We start from the raw sequence: 10,000 nt of genomic DNA, 5'->3' as shown, positions 1-10,000 counted from the left end.
TGTGATATACGTATATATTACCACGTAAACTAAAACATATTACCAGGGAGTCTCGATCAAAGCATATTTCGTGTGTAAAAGGACACAAAACATACATTTTTTTTTTAGATATATTTCACAAAATATTTCGTCATAAATCACGGTGATATAATTTTTTCCTGATATTGGTATAAAAGTGTTCCTTGAACATTCACGAACTCATATCTATGCGCAATGTCATAATTAAATGCCTTATGCATGATTGCCGCAAGCAAAAGTCCACATAGGTGTACCTGGGCGCTCAATAGCGACGTACCTCTCCGGGTGCTGAGGGACTCGCACGCCGGCTGCAAGACAACGAGCCATAGCAGGCGGTTAATACTCGTTTGGTAGTTTCCTCATCCATGTACCTATACTATACGCTAACTATCTTAATTTATCCCCCTCCCCCCCCCTCTCTCAGGGACGGTCCCCTTAAGTAAACTCTATCTGTAGAGTTGTTACTTTGAAATAATTTGCATAAAAATCGAAGATTACTTGAATGAAGCCAGTCGCTTACGAAGAAATGCCCTACCCAAGGATGTCAAAAATGCAGCCTGCCACACTCGCATGTGTAGCACACAGCACATTTACTATTTGAGTCGGCTGTTTTACACAATTAATTAACCCAGTCTGTGGTCTTTTAAGATTATCACTTACAATCACTTCTATACGATTTATAATCATTAGTATCTGATAAGTAAGATCAACTTTACACACAAGTACATCATACCAGTTTTAGTAACCAAATATTGTGAAACCAGATGTGAACCTTTGTTGGCTCTTGAGATGGTAGCTGAAAGGAAAATTGGCCCGCTAAGGGTTTTGAGATTGACACTCAATGTGATGTGATAGAAATAAGATAAAAGAAATCTAATTCAAAAGCAATCAGAATATGAATATATAGAATATAATGAATATAACTAGAATATATACAGATATGATAATATTGATAAAATATATATGTTGCCAACCAAAATTATTCTCAGTACACTAGAAGACTGCCATCATGAAGTTTGATTTTAGGTTTCATTGCATTGTTGCCAGCATAATTTTGGATTTAGAGATGAAATGGAGAAATTTGCAGTCATTTTCACTTTGTGTGATTTATGGGAATTGTGGGGGCATATTGTAAAAAGTAACACAGCAGAATAAATATAGATTTATACCAAAGAAATTTGGAAATTAGGAGTAATGTGATTGGCTATGCTGTCTGTTGTCAACAAAGTCCATGAGATGCTTCACTTCAGATTTTGATTTTACTTAAGAGTGGATCCTTAAATGTTTTTGAATATATAAGTAAATACAATTTTGCAATGGAATTATTATATTGCTACATTTTTTGTCAGTTTGTTACGATCCTTGCTCAATCAGATATAGGACTGCGTGTAAGTGTAATATGTCTGAACACATAGTGCCCTATGCTTGAATCCAATTGAAGTTGAGATATGAATTGCTTTGTTTGTTGATGGGTTAATTTTTCTGGAGTAGTTTACTGTGGACTCTAAATACCACATTCATTTGACCTACTTAGAACACTTTACTTGGAAGTAAATTCCTGTGCACTCTAAATTTGGGCCGATCTGTCTTAATAAGTAAGATGAGTCCCATGTTCATTATTTGAAAATTATATTCTGAAGAAGAACCATTGATAAGCAATATGATGAAAAAAAGATAAAAGTCAGGAATGAGACACTTGTATTTGGATACTCATGAGTATGTAGATTTTTTTTGCCATAGACTAAAATACTCAATTATGTCTACTTATGACTATGGCCCAAACAAATCTGTTTTGATAATAGTTCTGGAACCAGACAGAATTAAGTTTTGAATTTTAACCCCCTGGATCCAGTTGCAATGGTTATGTGAATGGCCAGCATCCCGGGCGTGTGGCGTGTAGGCTGTGCGCACGAACACCCATGAGCGATGACAAGACTCCGTGCCTCCCCTTTGAGTAGTTATTTTATGAAAACTTTTTTAGCTTTGTTGCCATTTTTCAATGTCCTTATTTGTCTTTTGATTTGCTTTATCCAGATGATAATTACTTATTTTCCTTGCACAGACTCCATATCATATCTCTGTAGTAAATAGCTTAGTACAAAAAAAAAAAAAAAAAAAAAAAAAAAAAGAAACATTTGGTTATGTGTCATATATATCACATTTTTGAAATATTCAATTTTATGTAATACAACCTGCACTGCTGGTCACAGCGGCCAGGAATACGGTGCGCAGCATGGAAGTGGCGTTCTCCCGGAAGCCGGCGCTCTTCCAGGCACTGCTTACGCACGTTGCATTCCTCATTCGTTTATCGATGGGAATAAGGATAAAGCCCCCCTTCTAAGCGCCAGATGAGTTGAATCACACACCAAGAGCTTTGTGCACTCGTGGTGAGCCTTTTCCCTCACCCTGGCTTTCGCTCTTGACGCTTTGTTCACGTCACTCGTATAGCTGCCGAAGTTTTTCCTTGACGTGATTGCAGTGTCATACGAATCCAGGGGGTTAATGCAGCATCACATGATAATCAAAAAATGTATGGGAATTAATTTTATTGATTATTTAGTGTAAATTTTGCAGCACTTTATGATGTTATTGGTTGTAGTCAATCATCATCAGTGTCAGAGTTGTTTTTGTATTGAATACCATTATCTTTATTGTTATGAAAATTTGAATTTAACAAATGTTCACTGATTTTATTACTATTTATTATAGTTTTATTATTATTATTACTATCATTACTATTATTATAGTCGTTATTTTTATTATTATTACTATCATTACTATTATTATAGTCGTTATTTTTATTATTATTGTTATAGTAGTTGTTATTTTTATTATTATTGTTATAGTAGTTGTTATTTTTATTAATATTATTATTGTTATTATTTTTTATATTAATATTATTATTATTATTATTATTATTATTATTATTATTATTATTATTATTGTTATATATTATTATTATTATTATTATTGTTATTATTATTATTATTATTATTATTATTATTATTACATTTATCCTTTCTGAATATAGTTACTAATATTGATAGCAATGCTTAATATGGTAGACATCATTGTCATTACTAACATTGATAATGATTTTCTGTTATTTTTGTTACTTTTGTTACTTTTGTTATTGTTGTTATGACTTAGTATTGTTGTTTGTATTATTATTCTCATTTTGTATTTTTTTCACTGCTAATGTGTTAATTTTTTTTTTTTATCATACCATTATCATCATTATTGTTATTATGATAATAGTAATAATGATATTTTATCATCATTATTGTTGTAGTTTTGTTGTTTTTATTATTATTATTATTATTATTAATATTATTATTATTATTATTTTTTTTTTGTTATTATTATTATTATTATTATTATTATTATTATTATTATTATTATTATTATTATTATTATTATTATTATTATTATTATTATTATTATTATTATTATTATTATCATTATTATTATTATCATTATTATCAGTATCACTATCATTATCACTATTACCATTATTGTTACTATTATTGTTATTATTATTGATTGTTATTAGTTATATTTATTGTTATTATTATTATTATCATTATCATTATCATTATTATTATTTTTATTATTATTGTTATTTTTTATTATTAATTATTGTCATTATTATTATTTCTTGTTAGCATTATTATTTATTGTTATTATTATTGTTATATATTGCTATTATTAGTAATTAATATTATTATTATTATTTATTGTTATTATTATTAAGATTTATTATTATTATATATTGTTATTATCATTATTTATTGTTATTATTTTTATTTGTTGTTGTTATCATTATTTAATCTTTTCTTCTATTCTTCTTTTGTTCTTCCTCCTCTTATTATTATTGTTATTGTCGTCGTTGTCCTCCTCCTCATCATCATCATCATCATCATCATCATCATCATCATCATCATCATCATCATCATCATCATCATCATCATCATCATCATCGATCATGATATTTAACATCATAAATATCTTTATTCTTATTATTTATTTGAATATTTTTATGATTATTATCAGTTTTATTATGATAATCCAGTCAATATTATTTTTATTATGATTATCATTACTGTGGCAATCATTATTAATATGAGTGTCATTATTAATGTCAGTGTTATCATTATGATTATTATTATTTTCATTATTATTAATTGAAAAGTTTTTCGTTATTATCATTGGTATTAACCCATTAGATCAGGGTGCCTTATAGCCTGTGCTTGAGCCAATATCCATGTTTGCCTTCCTTAAGTGATGACTCTCCTGGGTGTTGCTTGTAGTCCCATCCAGCATGAATGCTTATATTCAGAGACACTTCGGACACTTCTTTTGGAGACCTGGATCTGGAGGTACAGCATCTTGCACCCATATGCACTGAGCTGTCTTGCACTGCAGCCATTCATAGCCAACCAGTGTTCTGTGGATGGAGGATCGCTAGCGAAATAGGTGTCTGGTGTTTCTGAATAATAGCGGAATACTCATGCTAGATATCAAGTTCACTTGTCTCTCCTTTGCATTGGTATTATCTTGTTTTCTGTATAAGTAAATTTTGCTTTTTTGTCATTTGCCTAAGTTTGTATTTGTTATTTGTTGTGCTGTTTCAAGAGTTTTTACTCTGTAAAAAGTCTAGTATTCTACAAGTTTGTTAGTTATGTAATGTTTAGATATTTTTGCTTTTTTAGATTTTCTGTAAAATACACTGCAAAACACTGGTGATAGTAAGCAAGGATGAGATCCTGAGCATGGAAATAGTGTCCTTCCTAGAGCCGGCACCCTTTCAATCATGGTTTATTGACGATACATTTCTCACTTGTTAACTGGTGGAGATAATGCAAGTGTCCTTTCCTTAATGGCCACTGACTCTGATTTTCCTCCAAAATATATTTGCAGACGAGTCTTTCCTGTTATCCCAGCCCTCAACCAAATTTTTCATGTGACTCTCATCACCTGGATCCAGTGGGTTGAAATTACAGGTGTTGATACTACTGGTCTTTATTATATTTGATGTTTTTATCATGATTTTTATTATCATTGTTATTATGATCATTAGTTTTTATTGCTTTTTCAATTATTGTTGCTGTAATTAAATTTACTACTATTAATATTATTATATTTAAGATGTTATCGTAACCACCACCACCACCACTACCACTAATTATCGTCATCACCAATTATTGTCATCATCATCAATTGTCATCACCATCAATTGTTGTCATCACCAATTGTCATCTTCACCACCAATTGTCATTATCATCACCAGGTGTCGTCATCACCACCAATTATCGTTATCATCACCAATTGTCGTTGTCATCTTCAATTGTCCTTATTCTTGTTATTATCATTATTGTTATTGCTATTTTTATTCTTCTAGTTGGAATTTTTTTTTAATGATCATCATTATTGATATTACGGTTATTGTTATTAGTCTATAGATTTTCTATCGATGTAGATATTATTATTATTATTATTATTATTATTATTATTATTATTATTATATTATTGTTATTATCATTGTTATTATTATTAAAATAATAATAATTATTATTATTATTATTTTTATTATTATTTTTATTATTATTATTATTATTATTATTATTATTATTATTATTATTATTATTATTATTATTATTATTATTATTATTATTATTATTATTATTATTATTATTATTATTGTTATTGTTATTGTTATTATTATTATTATTATTATTATTATTATTATTATTATTAATATTAATATTATCATTTTTATTAATATTATTATTATTATTATTATATATGAACATTAACTTAATTATCATTATTATTATTATCATTATTTTAATTGTTGTTGTTCTTATTATTGATTATTCGTTATTATCATTTTTGTTGTCATTATTATTGTGGTTATGAGGATAATATTTATGTTACTATTATTGTTGTTATTATTATGGCTTCTTTTGCAAAACCTGGGTAAAGTAGGTTTCTAAATTGTCAGCTACAAATTTTGTATTTGAAATTATTAAATGTTTAAAGTCTCTTCCCTTTTTCATTGCTAGATATGTGTGTAAAAAGTTGTTGGACTAAATTAGTCATAAAGAAATTTTAGAGAAGTGATGCAGTAAACAAAGTTGAAACACATAGTTCTTTTTTCCACTTCCTAATTTTTAAATATCATTTCCATTAGGATGAGTGGAGACGGAGGGGAGGAGGACCAAGTGGCAAAAGTGGAGGCTTCTGCTCCTATCTCCACCATTACCACAACAACTGCTACAACTACTGTGACAAACAATACCTCCACCACCACGACAATACAACCAACTGCAGAACCTGTGGCCTCATCATCATCCTCTGCATCAGCTGTGAATGCCATTGTAACTCCAACCATCACCACTGCAGCATGTGCAGCAACCCCATCAGCAACATGGACTTCCCCAACAGTAGCAGTTGCAGCCGAAGATGGGGCAGAGGAAGAAGAAGGCGAAGAAGAAGGCAGCACAGCAGATGAGCCCAGCAGCTCCCCAGAACGTGTCCTCATCACAGCAGAACAGCTAGCGGTGCTCACCAGGGAGGAGATGGTAGAGAAATGGGTGCAGCAAGAGAAGTTCATTGATAGTTTACAGGCCAAAGTGGATGTGCTTGAAAGAGAAGGTGAGATTCAAAGGCTCTTTTGTTATTAGGTATTTACCCAATATTTTGATGTTCCTTGTGTAGCTGGTATTTTATCTTTGAAAAGTTTTGTGTTTTTCTTATTAGCTGTGATGCTTTTTCTTGATGTGTACTTTTTATTCATAAATGATCTTTTGGTAAAGATTGCATTTAACTTTGGAAGATATTGAATCATAAGAATTAAAATTTTGCTACAGATATATCCATATGTGACATATTTGGTTGTATTATCTTCTCTCTCTATGGCATTGATTCATTAAGGTTGGAAAAATAGGCTTATCAACCAGCCCTCACACTTTTTTGTTTATAATATTTGAAGCAGTTTCTATATTTAAAGTATATCATTACATAACAGGGAGAATGTCATAGCCTGAAACAAAATGTGATCAAATAAAGCTATTTCTTAAGTAGGGAGATTTATAAATTGAGAAAAAGATATACAAAATAGATTTACAATTACAGTCATTCAAAAATACATATATGTTCATATTAGTTTAATAGTAGTTTCTTCATCCCTTTTGTTTTTTTGTTGATTATGATATACTTTTTGATAAATAATTGTAAGTTAAGGTAGTAGTAGATTCAGAAAGCATGTTTTTATTATTTATTATTTATATATATATATATATATATATATATATATATATATATATATATATATATATATATATATATATATATATATTATATAATTTTTTTTACTGAAGAATAACAAAATGCAAACAAGATTATATAATTTTCATTGGTCCTATTGCAAAGACATGTCTTTTTATTGTGAAGAAATTTCTCCTCTTCCAAATCCTCTTACTTCTCCTCCTCCTCCTCTTCCTTTTCTTTTTCTTCCTCCTCTTGGTCATCATCATCCTTCCTCCTTCCTCCTCTTCCTCCTTATTCTTATTCTTTTCTTATTCTTATTCTTATTGTTTCTCTCCCTCTTTCTCTCCCATTTCTTTCTTTGTTCATTTGAGAAGCACTTACTGCATATTATACTTCTGTGCAGATGAAACTTTGGTTACAGTTGTCATATAACTGTATTATTTGCTTTTGCCTCAGTGGAAGAATTGCGTGGTGTGCGGGAGAATGAGGAAAGACTGAAAGGACAACTGGCAGAGATTCAGCGGAAAGAGCAGTATCACATAATGAGGCTTTCCAGTAAGGAGCATGAATTGCAGGACATGGGAGTAAGTTCAGCTTTTTTTAACTCTTAGGTGTTTTGATGTCCTAGTATAGAGAACAAACAAACATATATGATAACTGTTGTTCAGTAATATTGCATTCAGCTTTTACACTTGCTTTTTGCCCCCCACCCCCCTTTTATTTTTTTCCCCCTGTAACCTTGCTAAAAAATAAAAAAAAGTGTGAAATTCCATGCCTGCATTGACTTGACACTTGAAATATTTTTTACTTGAAATGTTATTATTGGCTATGCAAGGCATAAAAGTGAGAAAACACTTAACTTCAATGAACAGGAAATTGAACAGCAGTTATCCACTTGAGGTAGTCTTCTCCCCAGTCAGCATCACTGAAGAAAATGTTTATGAAGATTATGTTCCCTCTTTCTAGGCCCAGATCCAGGAGCTGAAAAGCATGTCGGCTGGCATGAGTGGCCTGAAGCACTGTCTACTAGATCCAGCTGTCAACTTGCTGTTTGAGCGGCTTAAGCGGGACCTTGACACAGCACGCACCAAGATGGAGGAGACCCAGAATGAACTCTCGGCATGGAAATTCACTCCCGATAGGTGTGCCCCCCGTGCTTAGTTTATTCGGCCGCACTCGCCTGCTCCCAATATCTTACTCTGGCAGCTATCATAAAAACAGTGACTGTTTTATCGATAATGGGGCTGAGCATTCCCTAGTATCAGGCTCATAATTACTTGTATTATAAAAACAAAAAGTTTACGGTGACTTTCCCTGGTTAAGGAGTTCCGTTCTCCACATGTCAGATGTTAGCGATTTTCAGAAACTGACTGTTGATTGGTGAAGCAGCCACATATAAAAATAAAAACGATTGTAGTGACCATTCCATTTGTGCTGCAACCACCTGTTTGTGCCCCTTTATATGTGTTAAGGGATTCAAGCAATATTCTTTCATTGACTTCCACCTCCAAGTGAGTCTCATTCCTGGTTCAGTTAGTCACCGTAACCGTTTAATATCAAGTGACTTTTTGCTCAACGAAGATATAGTCATTAAAGCCCAGTCGTAAAAGTGACTGTAGCCATCTTTTTGGAACGATATAAAAGACCATTGGCTCTATAATACCCAAATTGGCCATTGTATGTGCATTGGAAAATCTATTGTGGGCTATGACTATGGTTATTGATAAAAGAAAATCAAAATAGATGTATGGGCATTAGAAACTTATTTGGGTGGTAGACAATCAGACTGTTTTTCGTGGCTGATGCCTGCCGTCTGTGTTGTTGGAAGAAGGAGAACTGTGGGTGATTGACGTTGGAGATGACCCTGACAATAGACATTCCCTTGAACTTTTGTTATAAATGCAGAGACTTAGTAGTTTTCTTCATTTCAAGACAAAGTTAAAACGTCTTATCATCTTCCTTTGAAAAGTAAGTGGAAGGTATTTGAACTTCTTGTTCTACATCTCTTAGATAGTAATTCTCTGATGGGGCCTTTGGGTTTCTTATAAACTCATGTTACTTTAATGATAACCAAGAAATAGAAATGAATGAAATGATGTTCCTTTCATTTTTAATGTCAGTGGTCTCTAGAATTGATTATATATGCTCTTATATATCTATATATCTCTCTCTCTCTATATATATATATATAATTCCTCACCTTTAAGAATATAATTGTAGGTCAAAGCTGCTGTGGTGTGGTTGATTATCATTATAAAGCAGTCAATGTTACCATTTTATCTCATGAAAGCTTGCCAGAATCCTTACATCTGTAGAAACCATTTATAATGGTTAGTCATTTACCAGAAAAGTATGATTTTAAGAAGAAAAAAGATTTTGGGTAAATTGGCTGATTAGGAAAGGAGTGTGCAGGCTATTGTTGAGTATATGGGGATCTCAAAAATATTAAAATTCATTTGTCAATATTCACTTTTTAAATTTGCTTAGCTTCTTTAGATTTTCTTTATGTGATGAAGGGGTTTGTAGCTAAAGATCAACTAGAAGATATCTGGGGAGATTTTTTATTCAATGATGATATGATGTATAAAGCAGAACGGTTTAATTTTTTTGTTTTATTTTTAATGATATTTATCTGTTACAGGATAATCGTCAGTATATATTTTAGAGTTTATATTTCTGTGTTGTAGTTTTCTTCTTATTGAGTGTTATA

At 31.1% G+C, this 10,000-nt stretch overlaps 1 protein-coding gene across 1 annotated transcript in view; it reads left to right on the top strand.

Annotated features, from left to right (window-relative positions):
• Positions 1-10,000, top strand: part of LOC113818228 (pre-mRNA-splicing regulator WTAP) — a 37,948-nt gene that overhangs the window by 9,016 nt on the left and 18,932 nt on the right. Inside the window, exons 2-4 of the mRNA XM_070132059.1 lie at positions 6,212-6,675; positions 7,747-7,874; positions 8,257-8,432. Of these exons, the coding sequence (XP_069988160.1) occupies positions 6,213-6,675; positions 7,747-7,874; positions 8,257-8,432 (767 nt within the window). The 5' untranslated portion in view covers position 6,212. The remainder of the gene's footprint in view (positions 1-6,211; positions 6,676-7,746; positions 7,875-8,256; positions 8,433-10,000) is intronic.

Source organism: Penaeus vannamei, chromosome 17 (assembly GCF_042767895.1).
Source record: "Penaeus vannamei isolate JL-2024 chromosome 17, ASM4276789v1, whole genome shotgun sequence".
NCBI lineage: Eukaryota > Metazoa > Arthropoda > Malacostraca > Decapoda > Penaeidae > Penaeus > Penaeus vannamei.
Note: the sequence above shows the minus strand (reverse complement) of the source record. Positions and strands in the feature narration are given on the sequence as shown.